The sequence below is a fragment of the Scomber scombrus genome, chromosome 11 (genome assembly GCF_963691925.1).
Source record: "Scomber scombrus chromosome 11, fScoSco1.1, whole genome shotgun sequence".
Taxonomy (NCBI): Eukaryota; Metazoa; Chordata; class Actinopteri; order Scombriformes; family Scombridae; genus Scomber; species Scomber scombrus.
Window position 1 is genome coordinate 20,713,693 of NC_084980.1, and position 17,464 is coordinate 20,731,156.

The 17,464-nt window shown below is 37.6% G+C and overlaps 3 protein-coding genes across 3 annotated transcripts; all 3 read right to left on the minus strand.

Moving 5' to 3' along the window:
• Positions 1 to 2,303: 2,303 nt before the first annotated feature.
• Positions 2,304 to 3,647, minus strand: LOC133990982 (protein THEM6-like). The gene is made up of 2 exons (XM_062429425.1): positions 3,147 to 3,647; positions 2,304 to 2,459 (listed from the first exon to the last, which is right to left on the minus strand). Exons 1-2 carry the CDS (start codon positions 3,645 to 3,647, stop codon positions 2,352 to 2,354), a joined length of 609 nt encoding a protein of 202 aa, XP_062285409.1. The 3' UTR covers positions 2,304 to 2,351.
• Positions 3,648 to 6,786: 3,139 nt separating this feature from the next.
• LOC133990665 (protein THEM6-like) lies at positions 6,787 to 9,288 on the minus strand. Its single transcript, XM_062429052.1, has 3 exons — positions 9,225 to 9,288; positions 7,362 to 7,869; positions 6,787 to 7,245 (listed from the first exon to the last, which is right to left on the minus strand). Exons 2-3 carry the CDS (start codon positions 7,863 to 7,865, stop codon positions 7,138 to 7,140), a joined length of 612 nt encoding a protein of 203 aa, XP_062285036.1. The 5' UTR covers positions 7,866 to 7,869; positions 9,225 to 9,288; the 3' UTR covers positions 6,787 to 7,137.
• Positions 9,289 to 11,174: 1,886 nt separating this feature from the next.
• LOC133990053 (ubiquitin-conjugating enzyme E2 R1-like) lies at positions 11,175 to 15,886 on the minus strand. The gene is made up of 10 exons (XM_062428234.1): positions 15,858 to 15,886; positions 15,453 to 15,571; positions 14,788 to 14,909; positions 14,546 to 14,643; positions 13,768 to 13,904; positions 13,236 to 13,360; positions 12,965 to 13,110; positions 11,729 to 11,831; positions 11,447 to 11,583; positions 11,175 to 11,289 (listed from the first exon to the last, which is right to left on the minus strand). Exons 1-10 carry the CDS (start codon positions 15,884 to 15,886, stop codon positions 11,175 to 11,177), a joined length of 1,131 nt encoding a protein of 376 aa, XP_062284218.1.
• Between the last annotated feature and the right edge of the window lie 1,578 nt (positions 15,887 to 17,464).

Sequence of the window (17,464 nt, forward strand, 5' to 3'; positions counted from 1 at the left end):
TTACTGACTTCATACCATTTTTTGATATTGTCATGGTTTTGAGCGGACTGTGACATGAAATTGTTGCTCCTTTCAAGGTAAATTTTGTTGGTGTTACATTGGTTGGACACCAAAAGTGAGTGGTCATTGAATCACCTATTGTGTCTACCTTTTTTTTTATCCACATACCTAATGGAGGAAACCAAACGTTGTGGACAATCCTCTCTGTCCTTTGACTCAGCTGAAAATGAAAAAATACCTGCAACTTCTTCCAATTGAGGCCATCATGTTGCACCGTTTCTCGACAGTAGACCAGAATGGACAAACCAGACACTGTCTCAAACTGAAGGTTCTCTTACACACTTGAAAGAGATGTGAGGGCTATTCAGTCGGTTGCAATCTACAACCTAATTGCTAGATGCCACTAAATCTTACACACTGGTCCTTTAATAGACGTTTCGATCCAAGTTGCATATTCCAGTTACAAATGTATTTATTTTTTAATATTATTTATTCATTCACACATTACTACATTTAATGGTTAATTATATTTTGTAGTATAGTAACATTGTTTTTTATGTTATTTATGTTTATTTGTTACTTTCTGTACAGTTTTTCTATTAAAATGAAACATTTTAAGCGCTGCTTATATGTTCTACATGTTAAATCTTAATCAGAAAAAATACAACTGCAAATATAGCAGTCAAAAAATATATTTTGGCTGTGTTGTGTGTTATATAGTAGTGCAACATGTATCTCTAAAATGTTGTGGAGTAGAAGAAGCAGAAATGGAAATACTCCAATCCAGTAAAAGTATGTCACAATTAAACTTATACAATATTTGAGCAAATGTATTTAATTATATTCCTCCACTCCCATAAGGCCCAACCAAAGAATGCAACAAATCACTAAGGGCCAATCTTTAAAGCACATTCTTCAACTCAGAAAAAAAAGCGTTTGTCTGGAGCATAGACTGCATATTGACTGCACCAGTAGCAACTTCATACAGATTGAACAGTGGAATTGAGCTGCATATAGGTAATGACGAACATCCTGGTCCATATTCACTATAAGCCCATAAACTACAGTAAATTAGTAGCTCAGGTTATTACTATATCACAAACACACGTAAGGCAAGCCACATCACTGAGGTCCAATTACCCAAACATGGTTTCCAAAGCATTTTTAATTAAAATGCCTTCAAGTAGTTAATACAATAAATAAAGTCTGGTACATTAACACATTTCAATGATCATAAATAAGTGGAAAATAAAAGGACAATGCATATTTTCAAGCCTTAAACAGTACTTTGTTATCAGTGCATTAATAACATAAATGACATTTAAACATACATCTTTTTTTTTTTTAAATGGACTTCATTTTTCCTCATTTCAGAATAATACATTACTTTGGTCACAAAATAAAGCTTTTATGCATTAACGGGAGGGTTCCAGATTTCAAAAGCCTGTCTCTGTGAAAACAAGCATCATCCTAACGTTCTGTTTATTATGCATTGCAGGTTTTGAAAAGTTGCCAGCAACCTCGTATAATCTTTTACTTATTATGCCTGTCAATTTGGATTCAAGCACATTCTGCTAAAATTGCATGCAATTCCAGTCAAGCATCCCTTTAAATGCACAAACAAAAATAATACTGTATTGATAAATGGACCCCTCAAAATCAAATAATCCTTTTCAGATTGTTAACAGGAATTGCGTTTTTCTGCTCATTCGGGACGACTTGTGCAAAATGCTAATGGAAAGATTAAAACAGCAGTCAGTACATGTTCATGAGGTCCCAAGTCCCCAAGCATTTCATCACTTACATTTTTGTAAAAAGTTCATATCTGTAACTGAAATTGCAACTGTCAACAATTAATTGAGAGAAACAGGCATGAAAAATTCTTCTGTTTCAAAACATGCATTGATGTCATTGATGTGGAAGGTTATCTTTTGGCTCTACATGCGTATCTGAAGTTAGGGTTTCGCTAAATGATAATGAAGATGCCTAAAGCCAGTCTATTCACAGTCAACTACTAAATAAGCTGCAAGGATAAAGCTAGGTACTTGTGTGACTTTCTTCTGAGAAAACAACTTTCATTATGATTCCAATGCACGACTGCATTTTTAAACATGGAATATCTTACAAGTTCAAGTTTTTATAATCGGCTCTCTGAAGTATTTCTGTTCACATCATACAAAAATACCCACAACAGGTACAGCAGGATAGACCCAAAACAAATAAATGGAATCTTTTAAGTCAACTAAAAACTTTCTACAGTGTTTAACTGTGTGTGTGCTTGTATGGTTACTGTATATGTGCGTGCAATGCAAATGATATGTGGGACTACACTCATGGTACATGGTGTGGCTTCACTTGTTCTTCTCTTCCAGTCCGCTCTCTGCTCTCAGGGCCTGGCTGCTGGCTGAAATGAAGCTGATCCAGTGTTTGAGGTCTTCAGGAAACTCTGGGCACTCAATCTGCACACACAAACACAAAATTAGAAGAAACGTGAAACAATTTTGATTATAAATGAATAATTGAAAGATCCCCTTCAGACATGTTCCAACACATCTATGAAAAACTTAAAAATGTTATAAATCCTTAAATCATTCAACTCAGATTTAAGATGAGCACAGAGTAACTTTCCTCTACAGTACATGAAAACAGCCTTCTCATGTCAATCTGGACATACATCACTCTGCACAGTGAAGCTCAAACAAGAAGCAAAACTTTTGAGTGGAGGTGAACTTAAAGTCTTTTTTTAAAAAAGGAAAACAAACCAATAATCCTTAATACTAGTTTATCAAAGTTGAGCATTTAATGCTTTCATTTATCTTGTGTGACAGTACACTTAAAATCTTTGGCTTTTGAATGTTTGTTTGAACAAAGCAAGACATTTATAGCTGTCACCTTAGGTTTTATAAACTTTTCATGGATATTTGTCAGTAGTGATTCATGAATTATAATTGTCTACCATGAACAGCATTGTCCCTGGCCAAGCACTTATTTTGCATGTCATTACCATCTCTTTCCCCTCACTTCTACTCTCAACTTGGTAATGAAAGGACTGAGACAGAAAACATAAATATGAAAACATAACAAATGCCATATTAGTCAGTAATAAAAAACATAAATACTTTAATCCATCTCCTGTTATCACTCACCTTCCTTTTGCAGACAAACTCGATGATCGTCTCCGGGCTGCAGCGCACAACGTTCTGCCTGCAGAGCATAATTGCAGAGACAAAACCATCTTTCTTGGACACAAAGCGCTGTTCCAAGTAAAAGGCCTTCTCGTCCCATCCCACCACTTTGGTCCGAATCTCAAAAGCCTCGCCGAAGGCCAAAGAGCGTCGGTAGCGAATGGTGGAGGCCCCTACCACCATCTTGGCCCCCAGTTTGTGTGAGGCCATGAACAGTCCATTTCGCATGTAATGGTGGAAGCGGGCAAAGTCACACTCCCTTAGGTATCGGGAGTTGTTCATGTGGCCCATATAGTCCAAATCGTGGGGAAGGACCATGCCATCAATGCTTTGCTCAGCTAGGATGTCCCATATTCGGGGTTGGAACCATGCCTGGAAGAAAACCTGGGCCCCGCGTAGGAAGTACCACACATCCACACTGCAGAAGAGCAGGAGGAGGACTCCCAGCGCCAGCAGCAACATCTCTCTGAAACAACAATCCAAACATTATTCAGACAACTTTAAAGTCCAATTACACACACATATATACACACACAAACACCTCCATGTGACTGACACAGCAGAGTTTTTATGACAGCCCACAATAATTTAATCTCAAACACACTAATTTAAAGCAGTTACTGTTTCATAAATTCATCAGCACTCTTAGTATTCAACTAAAAATGCACCTTTGACCTCATCAATGACAATGCAGATGCATAGAAAAACAAGTCTGATTTTGTTTTTTTTCCATTCGTTAAGCCGAAAGATGTTGAATTAAATCAAAAATACGGAGGTTGTCTATAGCCACAATCATCCAGTGCAACCTTGGGAGAAGCAGGAAGGTAACACTGCTGCATTCAGATGAACGGGGCGCAACCTGCTGTCACAGCCAAATCTGTTAGCTTAGCTGCTAGCAACGAGTAAGTTGGTGGCCTCGGCGTAATAAACACACTCCCGCAGCGGAAGCGTGCAGCCGCTATTCTTTACAGTCAAGAGGGAAAATATAGAGACCGTAAAATGATCTTGTCGTGACTGTAAAAACTTACTGTGCGTCCAGAAGAGAGTGCTAACATTGGATGCGATTCAACTTCAGGAAACCGGTAGAATGAATGAACACGATTTCCGGGACTGTGACGACGCGCAACGCAGTTGGTTGGCTTGTCGGCATGGTTACACGTTTCAAGATTCAGTGATTGACGTCATCATCATCAATCAGGCGCTTTATTCTGTGCTGTCTGTTATCAACATTAATCCTCAAATAGCAAAATATCATAAAAACGTGAATAAATGTAAAAGGCCATTTTAATCCTGTTAATGAAGAATTCCAGTACTGCAAATCCCTGAATTTTACATCTTTGAAATAAAAAAGAATTTCTGAGATTTGTTAAAGATTACACATGAATAGTTAGGGTGAATGTGCTTATCAGATCCATAATATTTATGGGGTGCCCCTCGCCATGCTCCAAAGCCTTGGCGGATGGGTTACTGGGGCAATACACTTGTCAAATGCTTATGACATATGTTATGTAGAATATAGAAAAGACACAAATCTCCTGTGGATCTGAAGACAAAAACTTACTTGATTTTGACTCTCAGTACTGACAATGAGTGTGAAAAAGGACAATAACTACTCTTTTGAATTTTAAACTATGAGGTTGATATGAAACTTTATGGCGGTACAGCAATGTTGATCATTTATCCTATACTAACTGCTGATGATTGCGCTAAAATGACATTGCTGTTTTATCCAACCTTTGGTGGATTCAAACGGTATAGAGTACCAGGGGCATGAAAAAATATACACTGTACCTTGAGTTTTTGGGGTTTGAACCCTGTTCCCCCGAGTGAAGAGACCAGTGATCATACAAATGCACCACAGAAAAACTTCTGCAGTCACTGCTCAGTTCATCCCTTTCAACCTACCATCACCGAATAATAATAATAATAATATCAGCACCTACCACTCACTTCACACCCCTTCAGGGACATAGGTAACCTTGTTCTTCCCATTCAGCCAACTTTTCAGGATCTGCCTTGTACTGTCTTGGTTCCTCACTGTGGCAGCTGGATAGATCAGTGGTTAACACTGCTGACTTTGGCAATCAGTGGTTCAATTCCCAGTGAGGGTTAGGGTAACAGCGTGGAGTGGACCATTAGGTAAAGCTTGTGACAAGTGAAACCGCTGGTTAACAAGATGCACTTCAGGTGTCAAGGAACCAGGGCAACTTGATGACTACAACGAATGCAGAGCAAAATGGAAATGTTGCAATGCTACAATATAACTAACCCCAGGGAGAGGGGTAACACGCATGGGTTTGTGGGATATATGGAAGCTTTGAAACCCACTATCTAAACTAACAATGAAACAACTTGAGATTCCGAGATTGGGAATCAAGCCCCAAAACCTGACAACACAGGGAATACATAAGATGAATAGGCACATGGAAGAAAATGGGATTTTGTCAAATACCAGCTTTAAGTGGCAGAACTCTTCATATGTGCACTTATTATATTCTTTCAAAACTGGTGAGAGTTTGAAGTAAAATATCACCAATGGCATCACATGCAGGCTCAACTTGGATTAATAATTAGTTATATGATTCAACTTTGAGTTATAATGTAGCCTGTCTTTCTAGCTCAGAGTAACCAGGAATAAAATAATAAAAAATAAGGAGAATTGCCTCCAGGGATTTTACAATCTGTACAACAATACAAGATCCTCTATCCTTAGAGCCTTAAAAAAACTTTAACACGGAAAAAAGGAGGACACCCTTAGGAAGAGCAACAGGAAAGGAGAGCTTTGTGATTGTCGTAAAGGTAGACAATATTGGTTACAGTGTATAGTTTATTTCCTGGTCAGGGGTCACTGGCCCCCTGAACTGCAGTATCAACTGCTCAAATAATTGTCTTAACTTCTTTTTAACCCATATCTCACTGATTTAGCCTGGTTGAAAGATTGCATTTATCTTCTTTTGATTTTTTATAAATACTGCTTGAGTGTGTCTCCTCCGCTGTTTCCCCCCCAGACAAATTAGCTTTCTGTTAGCTGTTATATGTATATATATATCTGTGATAGGTAAATATTGGCAGATAATATCGGCTCAGTTGGGCTCTAGTAATTAGTAGAGATTTTTGTTGTTTTTTTACATTATCTTTGGCTACTCAATCACATGCCACAGATTTGAGGTGGTTTTTCATTAGTTAAATAATTGTGGCATAAAACAATTTGAAAATGGTGTCTTTTCAAAAGTGAAAATGTTATGCATGTACTGTCACATAAGTCTGTATATTGTTTCAGTTGGGTGTTGACACTGTTACATCCACCGCTGTATCTGATCTGTCATCAAGCAAATACTGACAATTTTCTTTTATCTAGTGTGTTGCTAATGTAACATTCTTCTCCTCCATTTATTGTTGGGTTACTGCTACAGTTGTTTAATTTCTCTTGTGAATCTAATTTTCTTACAACCATAACTATTCATTGTCAAACCACCTTTGGTTTAATTCTTGTTTATTGCATTGCATCTTTTTCTGATTGCTGTGTTTTCTCCAACATTGTCTTAATAGTTTCATAATTGCATCCATGCAATAATAAAGAGGGCGAAGAATACAGCAGGACTTCAAAACTGAATTGTTTTATTGCTGCCATAGTGCAAGAACATACACTTTATACAATCATATTGCTTTTCTATTGTACCGGTAAGTGAGGATTATTCACCCTGCTTTTCAACCTTGCTAACGACATGGTTAGCTGGTTACTCCAGTGTCTGGCATGTATTGGGATTTAAGTAAAGCTAGTTTTCAGAATTGTAGGCACATGTGTGTTTAAGTCAAGTAAATGTCATCACTGAAGACAGACAACAGTGGACATTGCAGTTAGATAACTTCCCTTAGATAGCTTTGATTAATTGGCAGGTTAGCTGGCTAAACAAAAAGCCAATCTTTATAACTGCCTGTGCAATGTCCAGCCTTATTTGTTCTTCTCCTCTAGTCCACTCTCTGCCCTGAGGGCCTGGCTGCTGGCGGAGATGAAGTTGACCCAGTGCTGAAGATCCTCTGGAAACTCTGGGCACTCCACCTGCAAAAAGTAAACCATAGTGTCAAAGTCTTTTAATTGACAGAGGATTTGTATAACCTGTTCAATGTGCTATTTGCATTTGTAACAACTACTACTTTAAAAACACCCTTCCTTACCTTCCGCTTACACAGGTGCTGCATGATTTTGTCCGGGCTGCTGCGTATGACACTCTGCTTGCAGTACATGACAGCACACACCAATCCATCCTTTGTCGACACGAATCTCTGCTCCAGGAAAAAGGCTTTGTCATCCCATGTGACGATCCGACTCCGCAGCTCATAACCTTCACCAATACATAGAGCCCTGCGGTAACGGATGGTGGTAGCCCCGACTACCATGGAGGTTCCGAGGGCTCGCAGGGCCTTGAACACACCATTACGTGTGTAGAGAGAGAAGCGGGCAAAGTCACACTCACGCAGGTAACGAGCATTGTTCATGTGGCACATGTCGATGTCGCGGGGAGTGACGCGGCCTGTCACGGTCTGCTCTGCTGTGATATCCCAGACCGGAGGCTGGAACCAGGCCCGGAGGATCACCAAAGGCACCCGTAGGAAGTACCATACATCCAGACAGCAGAAGAGAGCCAGCAAGGCAGCGAGCACCCACAAAACCCACCACATCTCTCTGGGGAAAGTACAAACACACATGCAAGAAACAGGTTACTGTGATGTGAAAATTGGATGTCATTTAAGAAGCCAAGCTGAGGTGGATGTGTGGTAGTTATGGTGGCTTGTAAGGAGTGTCCAGTGCATCAAATTAAAAACAGTTTTCAAGACATAAAACTGAAATAATTGCACAGCTTGTACTCAGCATAATGCACTACCATTTATATAAGAAAATGACAAAATAATAACCTTTTGTTTAAATATTTGCTTTTCTCTTAATGCCCACTCTGCATTATTTAAGGTATTAAGCCCCAGATAAGCTGCTGCTCTTTCTCACTCTTTTCTCATTAGAAGTACATTTTAATTTGTCCCCAAAATTCTTTTCCCCTCCTGACTAAGAACCTGCCTTTCTTCCTTGTTAAACATAATCATGTTTGACTGGCTCAGAAGCGCACACACAACAAACACAATCCCTCCTTCCACTTGAATCATACATTTCTTTTAGACATTTACAGTAAATTATGTCAAGGATTGAGTTTTATTAATTGTTCTTTACACTGACCAATTCTTCTCATCCTTTTTTAAGCAGGCATATTTTTCTCATTTGTATTTCATCTGACAAAAACATAATGTTGGATTTGTGTAGGGTGTGTAGCCCCTAATGATGACATGAAACTTGCCCTCTTTTGGGGGAGGTCATTAATCCATTATTTTCACACCTAACTGGGACTAGAGACAACAGACCCATTGTGATTCAGTATGACTGTGTCTCAAAGTGAGGGTTATTTCCACTTTACAGGATACCTGTGAACTGATGTCACAAACGTAAAGCTGAAAACAAGTTCTACAGGAAAGTCTGGCTTCCTCTCTCTCTCTCTGCAAAAACAGAATGGTCTTGAGTAAAAGTTCAAACTAAGTTAAAAATCTGTCAATGTGGGCTATAAAATACTTCCCTACCTGGATTTTAAAAAAGCCACGCCTGCTTGTAAACAGAATTTTCATTCAATATATTATTATACACACTGATCACACCCTCAAAAGCAGGTGTTGTTGGCAAAGCTATGCTAACTAACCTAGAGAAAATCATAATTAGTTCATCATGACTTTGCAATAACTGCAAAAGTAATGGACAATGGATCACTGCATTTAGTTTAATAGTCTGGAAGTGGTCTTGTGTCAGAAATGTCATTCACCAGAGTTGAAAACACTGATTTAAATGTTGTTAATTTCACATTTTAAGCGAGAAACTTGACTTAAACCTAACGTTAATGTTACTTAGCTTATCTTTAACATGCAAAAAAACAACCAGGACAAACAGGAAAAGTAGAGAAGAAAACACAGCTTAAACTTTAAGGGTAAATCCAGTAGACTCACCTCACTACTGTCTGGTTTCCTCCTAATCTGCAGAGTCGACACACTCAAAATAACGTGATTCAAGTCCAACCATACAGTCAGTCAGAAGTTTCGCCATAAATTCAAAATACATCCGGTTACGACCTTCAACAAAAAAGCCTCACCGATAAATGTGTTTCAAACGTTTGTCAAATAACAGCGAACAGAGAAGGAATCTACTTTAATGTAGTGAAGTATTGTTTTCGTATTGCGTGTGTATGGCTGTGTTTTACACATTTGTACACGTTTACGGACATTTCATGTGAGGAAAAGAGCGCTGCGTTTTATTTTGACGTCGCTGTTTCCATGGATCCTGCTCGTCTGCTCCTAGAAACACATCCACGGAAAACCTGGACGTGACGTAAGAGCAGAATGGGCAGCGTTCATTGGTTCATAAATTGAGACTTTATTAACCAATTTTGACTCTCATTTTGTCAAAATAATCAAAGTGATGACAGTAATTGTTGCGTTTTGTAGCACAACTGTAGAAAAGTAAGTATCTGAGTACCTCTACTCAAGTACTGAATTTAAATACAATTTTGACGTCTTACAAAAAGCAGTGTGTAGTCAGGGTCACATTTCAGATGTCTATTAGTTGTTAACAGCTCCACCAAAGTGTTTTTTCCTTCTAAACGTATCACATGGTTTTATTTCAATAAATGTTCAAAGGATCAAATATTTCACCAAAAATTAGAGATTAGAGAACATGTCTAAAAACTGAAAACAGATGTGTATCAGAACTTTGTTTTTTATTCTTTCCTCTCCCAACCCCTAAGATCTATGACCCTTCGGAGGGACCGACCCTTAGATTGGGAACCATTAGGCTAAACTAGATTATTGTATATAAAGTAGCTAATGAAAGTAGCTCCACCTCCAGCAGCTACAACAGTAACATGCTGCTTACAAACAGATGCTTCAGTATTGATAATCTAATAATGTCATATAATATCAGTCAGAAGGACCAAACAACTACATTACTGCAATACTTTAACTACACTTTGCTGCTGATCCCATTTTTCCATGCAGGACTTGTACTTGTAATGGCGTATTATTACTGAAAGGTTTTGAATACTTGTTCCACCACTGCTGTAGACACATAATGTACAACTATCAGAAAATCTTAATGAGAATCACTTTGAAAATATGAAAGCAAACATAATACCTGGCAATTCAACAGTTTGCTAAAAGGTGAATTTGTGCAAGAAACTGGCAGCTAACATTTGAATCAATAAATACAATTTAAAGCCTGGGTTTTTTGTCTTTTTAATATCGTCTTAACTTCAAAGTTGTAACAATTACAACTGCATGAACAGAACTCCTAGTTGTGTATTAACAGCACATTAATATATATCTGCTTCTTCATGTATGATTTACTGAAAAGAAAGCTTGCTGCAATATTAAACATTAAAAAATGAAGAATATCCCACCAACAACTTTTCTGTCTTTTATCACTAACAGGAAAAACACAGTGAACTTGAACTTTTCTTACTTCAAATTGGTTTCGTTTAACATTACTTGATGAATGATGAATACAAACTGTGGAAAAGTCATGATAGCTAAGCTAAAAACTCAATATGAACAAGCTTCTCAAGCACTACTTATTGCGATGTACCTCCCTTGGTGTGGTGCAGATTTGGGGTTTGTGTGATAAAAGCACCACACCTCTGACACGCTGAGTGCAAATATAAAATCTGTCATCATTCAATCAGCTAAAACACAACATTTCTCTGAATATGACCACCATAATTATGGGAATGAACTAACATTATGCTGTGCTTAGTGTCTGTACTACTTAAATGTGAGAGACAATTTATAAATTAGATGACAACAAGAAAAAGAAAAGAGAAAAAAAAGAGTAACTAACTAGATTCCTGTGTTCAGGTGTCTGTGTAAAACTACAGAGCTTTAACTCCCAAGTTTTGCTGCTTAGATTCACTCAATTTGACGAGAGCGATGATCGATCACCATTTTCTTCATGTCCCGGTCTGCTGTTATGTAACTAACTTCAAGCTCATGTCCTGGACCGGCCATCGGATCGTACTGGTGTCTGAAACAGAGCGTTTAGTCAACTGTGAAAATACATGTCAATGCAGCTGAGGAGCTTTACCCGATTTTATCTTTACTCTAACTTTTGGATAGAGACTTCCTTCTTTACATGAGGGAAAAAATGATATATAATCATTGTCAGCAGTATTTGAACTCACTGTTTGAGGTGTTCCTCAATGGCCTTGCGTTCATACACGGTGCCATAAATGGTTTTCACAGGATCAACAAACATCTTCTTGGTGAGTGGACAGATGAGATGTCGGGGTACAAATTGTGGCACAAGATTCACCAATTTCTTTAAAAAGAAAAACAAAGACATGGACAATGAACTTAATACAGTATATGTTGATGTAAAAACTGTAAGACACCAAAAAAAAAAGAAAAAAAAGTATAAACCACTAAATGTATCCACCAAAATGCAAACATTCTAGCTCATTCACCCTCTCCATGTCATCCAGTGAGTTTCCTGCAGCTTCTTCTGTGTGTTTCTTGGCTTCTTGTTCGTACGTCTCGCGGCTGGTCAGGAATTCCTCAGCTAAAATGCTTCAGACATTTTTAAAAATAAAAATGATGAAATATTACATTGCAATGTCAAAAATCTGTATGTTTTGTGTTTGTTTCATTGTAGGCATTAGAGTATCTAAAATATTAAAAACACCGGTGACAAAACTTTACAAGCTTCACAAAGTATTTTTAAAGAGCTATTTGGACCGTTTCATACATACGTTAGGTGTGGCTGTTATAATCCAACCCTGTACAAGAATAAACATTAAAATCTATTTTTATTGCACATGGCTGTCTAGATTTCATCATGTACAATCAGGGTAAAAATACAAAGAAAGCTGTTTAAAAAAAAGTAGTACAGGGTGAAAACTACGTTCTTCCAAAACTGTACTGTCCAAAATCACTAATTCAAAACAATTCAAAATCAGGCTGTGGATTTTTCAGTCACTTCACTCTGCATTTTTCCTTGTACGTTATCAAACAATGTCAATGATAACTACAAGTTCAGCAATCTCACTAAGAATTTCCATGAATAAAAACAGAAAAAGCCAACAAATCTCCATCCTAAATCACAATTTAAAATTAAGGCAATGGACTGAAGAGTAATGGATCACAAACTTCTTCAGAGTAACAATGGGCCTCATTCACTAATATGTGCGTCAAAATGTTCTTACTTTGCACACACAAAATTATCGTTGGATTCATGACAATTGTGTTCTGATCTCCATCTCCGTATGTTGGTGAATCAGAATCATTCTAAATTGACAGGTGTGTGCCCACCACCAGTAATTAGCAGACTACTACACCCCCATTTCTCTATATAAGAAAAGCTCTGTTGGAGTGACGCAGCAGTGAAAACGCTGTCACCCATTGCAAAGAGGGACGTGATGCTAAACATGGTACTGGCACAACCATTTAGTTCCTGATTGAATCCTGTTTACAGCCTGCATATCTATTGTGCCACCAACACGCAGTACATCTGTAACAAAATAAAAGCTGGTAAATGTGTAGATTTGTGGAATAGATCTAAATAAATCTCTACTAATTCACCAGGTGTGTATTGTGTTTCACCTTTGTCCACAGAAGGCTGTGATGTAGTTTGTGAATGAGGCCCACTATCCTGATGAAATAAGAGTGTTTGGTTTTTATTTATGTTTGTGCTTAAATCATACCTGTCCAGTGGATCGTCAGGCTCAGGGATGATGAGCAGTCCATACACAGCATCGAGGAGGTCTCTTATGGTGATACGGGCGTTGTAGTTGCGGTCAAATATGTTGTGGCAGATTCGGCCCACACTGTTGACATTGCAGTGGTACACCTGTCATCATGTTAAGAAAATCTCACTACAAAAACATGTATAGTTGAAGTAATATTTATGGCAACCATTATGAAATAAAATACTGCGTGAGGATGTCTATCCACTGTCATATTTCAGCAGGATACACGTGTGACAAAGCGGACAAGTGGAGGTTTCACTGGGTAGGCGGGACCAAACTGGCAGTACAGCTCAAACACTCCTTTCTCATATGGCGTGTCAGGAGGACCTTGCATGAGAATCCTCCAGAACGCTGAAAAGATTAAAAACAAGAATTTAAGATTGTTGTAGTTTTCATAGGAACTACAAAATACAGCTGTATAACTTTACATGAATAAATAGTACTGTATCTGAAAATAGGGTATACTGCCAAACCCTGGTGGGGAGGTATATGTTATGTATGTATGTATGTATGTATGTATGTGTTATCTGTATGCCAATGATGGCTACAGTATATGATTTAAGGACTAAATAATGATCAAATGATGAGTAGTGGCCTTATTTATATGTTAGTTTGTGTCATCCGTATGTCTGATAAAAGTGGATCTATCATGGTCATCAAAGCCCAGGTCATGAATTTGCCAGTTTAATAATTTTCACACCTGTTTGTGTCTCCACAAAACAAAAGTGAAAGAGGTTACGAGAGAAGCTGCCGCTTACTAAAGTCTGACTCTGATGGAAAGACGCTGAAGAAAGGATGTGGGTCACAATGCAGACTCTTCAGCTCCTCCAGGATTCGTTTGTCCTTCTCCATGAAACGTCCATCCTTAGACTCCTGCATCTTCTTCTTCAGGGCACTATTGATTTGTTTGGTTGTTACCCAATATTTCAAAAGCACTCAACAGCTTTCAATTAAAGTTGGTGAAAAGAGGACAGTGATGTGATTTTGGCATCTATTGATTCACTATAGCATCACCAGGTGGCCATTTGTAAAACTTTAAAATCATGCACTTTATTTTGGCCCACAAGTTCTTACAAGTTAGTTGTGGAAGTAAAGTTTTGCCATCACTCTTCACTACACTGTAATTCCAACATGTAGATATTGACTCTAAATCTTAAATCTTGCCTTTAGGGGGTGCTACAACAACAGAGAATCACCTGTGCATCAATTTTTGGTCAATCTGTTAGCACCATTTTGAAATACCGTCTCTATAGATTCTGTATTCAGGTTTAATTGTTTTATATTACTCAAATTTAGCACAGACAATGGATCAGTCTACAGTATATGCCGACTACCTTTTTAAATCTGATGTTAAAGCACTATTTAAATCCATCGAAAACCAATACAGATTATGTCAAGCTGCCATCACTGTAGTCTACAATCACAACATAGTTACATAAGGCACTTAAATAGGAAAACAAAAATAAATAGACAGACAATGGAAATAATCTCTATAGTGGACCAGGTTTGTTATCAGTGGTCGATTCTATCACTCACCTCTCGGTCACTGTCGCTTTGTTGTTTATCTGGCTTGGCAAAGACGTCTCAGGATATTCATCATAACCGTGAGTTGCAAAGATGCCTCCTAAAGTTTTCTATAAAACACATGACATGGAAAGTTTCATAAGACTTAGTAGTCCCAGAGAGAAAATCTGCCTTTTGACCATGTTCAAAGTTCACATGCTTATGTTAAACTCATGTTTAATTTGTAATTTGAGATAGTGGACGCTGTGACTGACCTCACTGATGGAAGATGGGTTAAGTTTTATCTTGGGTTTCCTGAGCTCCAAAGACAGAACTGTCTCTATCTCAAATAGCTTCAGGCCCTCTTTGGTTGTCTGTGGCTTGAAACAGCAACCGCCTGGAAGAGAGATGCAATACTACAATACAATATACACTTTTGCTGCTGAGACTAAAATTGTTAATTATCTTTGCTCAAATAGCTGAGAGTGCCGTTTTATGTAGAAAGCAGTGTAAGGTATTTGAATTGTACAGGCTCTCACACCGACTCTCCTGAGACTGTTGCACTATCGTCAGTTTCTGCCTTATAAACAGACTTCTGAACTGCTGATTTCACTTCACAGGGACTTGTCTTAAACAGGACGTTATATAAAGCTTGTATTTATCAGTAAAGCACACTTCGTCTGTGTGTGATGAAAGTGCAGACTTCTGACCACTGTTACTCATGATGGTCATTCTTCTTCTGCAATATAAATAAAGTTAATATTATTATTATTATTACTTTTCTACTACAGAAATGAAGGGAGTTGAAGTTTCCAAATTATATATGACATTGACCTGAAATCCAGCTTATTTAACATAATTTATTTGTCAGGGAACATACAAAAAAGGCTAGAAAATAACTAATCTCAATATTTTTGACTGCAGTAAGAAGAGGTCGTACCTGTCACATTGCTGATTCCATGCAGCATGTTGTTCTCCACATTTCCAAGAAGAATTGAATCCACAATGATGTTAGATTTGAGCAGTTTGGCTGTAATAGCGACTGGCTCTATGGAGGATCTGTGGAAATATGAACATAATTCAGCTTAAAATGTCAGCTGCCCCCAATGGACTCATTCGCAATCTGTAGGTGATGGTTCCAAGAAAAGAAAAAAACTTAATGGATGACAAACTGAATGACCAAGACGTTCCCAAAGCATCATTTTGAGAATCAGGTGTCATGGTAGCTAGCCTGAACTGATTGGGGCAGATTATATGCAATGAAAGATTTTATTCAACCATCTGAAATATGCATCACCCATTCAACTCTCACAGTGTAGTACAAAAAACAGAAGCTGAAATTTACCCTGAATCATTTCCATCTGTGAGACACATGATGCGAAGTCGGCAATTTGGGAACTTTATCTTGACCTTTTCTAATTCTGACACCCCACGTCTCAGGGAATCATACAGCAGAGTACATCCACTTGGCTCCAGGATACGTATGCGTTCCTAAAAAGTTTAAAAAAACGTTTAAAAAAAAAGATATCTTATCAAGTAGGTCAACATTATAAATATGTCTAATACACTTCAAATTGAATAAAGTTTTACTTGAATAAGAAAGAGTGTAAAATTTCTGGTGACATTGTATAGTAGGTGGGTTATGTACATTTACCTTGAACGTTTCCAGATTTTCAGTGAATGTATGCAGAGTTTTCACCATGGAGTCGAACTTCACAAGGCCAATGATGTGATAAAAATCATAAGCGAGGCTCCGTGATGCAAAGTTGTGGAAGAGCTCTTTCACTGCATCAATTTTCTTTATTCCTGCACTTCCATAGCACTCTTCTTCCATGGAGGAGCTTGTATCTATCAGAACCTTACAAAAATACAGTCAAAAACAATTAAATATTGCGTGTATAATCTACTGTTATCAATTTCATTACAGCAATAAGTTTTCCCTAAAATCTTTACGAACTGGAATCTATGACAGGTTAACACAATACACCTTTACAGTACATTACACATTATATTGCGTACTGATTGTAACGGTTTCCTGCCTATCCCATACATGTTAAGATGCATTTTTAACAATTTTCAATACATAGTTCTCACAGGGTTGTGTGCAGGATTTGCATATCTTATTTTACTTGATTTTTACTTGTGTGATGACACAAAACTACTAAAGGTTGCTCTAAACTAATGAGAATAGCCCCACAATACTGGAGCAAAAACACACATTTCTCCTACCAGTACTGTTTTGTTTTTTTTAGGAAACAATGTAGCAAGAGACGAAGTGTTACCAGTATAGCCTCTTTTGGAGTCCTGGTTGTGACAAATGACCTGTCATCTCTTTGGTCACCAATCCTGTGTAAAATATCAAGAATGTAATAATCAGCAAAACAACACAAGCATTAAATAAGGCAAGAACATTTCTGGGACATCCTGGAGAACATGACAATTAGTGTACTGCTGTTGTAACATAATCTTTTTTTATTGTGCTATTTTTTTGCTTTGGGAAAAGCAAAAAATATGCAACATTCATTTCATTTACCATGCAGAAAAACAAGTTATAGGTTGTTAGTTTAACAACGTAAAGAGGATACATGTAAAAATCTTTCAATGAAACCAGATAAATCCACAACATAAAAGTTGTGTAAAGAATTTAAAAGAATTAATAAATAAATAAAGCTCTTTTAGGGTTGTTAATCATTGACTCACTCATTGGTTGTTTCTATACAAGATGCTGTAAACTTCAGGCACTCACCTGGCTGCCAATACATTGACATCCACAGTTTTTACTTCGCCATCCAGACAATCTTGCACATTGATCATATCATTGGATCCCTTATATTTATACAGATACACACCAAGGTTCTCTGACAAAGAGAATAATACATTGAGAAGCAATTATTATTTAAAAGCTCCAGCATAACTGTATGAAACATGCAGATACTTGACACAGAAGTTTTA

Coding starts and splice junctions, on each gene's coding strand:
- LOC133990982 (XM_062429425.1), bottom strand. CDS start 3,647: ATGTTGCTGCTGGCGCTGGGAGTCCTCCTCCTGCTCTTCTGCAGTGTG. Junction 2,460..3,146: donor AGTTTGTCTGCAAAAGGAAG/GTGAGTGATAAC, acceptor TTGTGTGTGCAG/ATTGAGTGCCCAGAGTTTCC.
- LOC133990665 (XM_062429052.1), bottom strand. CDS start 7,865: ATGTGGTGGGTTTTGTGGGTGCTCGCTGCCTTGCTGGCTCTCTTCTGC. Junction 7,246..7,361: donor AGCACCTGTGTAAGCGGAAG/GTAAGGAAGGGT, acceptor TACTTTTTGCAG/GTGGAGTGCCCAGAGTTTCC.
- LOC133990053 (XM_062428234.1), bottom strand. CDS start 15,886: ATGTGTCTCACAGATGGAAATGATTCAGG. Junction 15,572..15,857: donor ACAGATGGAAATGATTCAGG/GTAAATTTCAGC, acceptor ATATTTCCACAG/ATCCTCCATAGAGCCAGTCG. Junction 11,290..11,446: donor ATTGAGGAACACCTCAAACA/GTGAGTTCAAAT, acceptor GCTCTGTTTCAG/ACACCAGTACGATCCGATGG.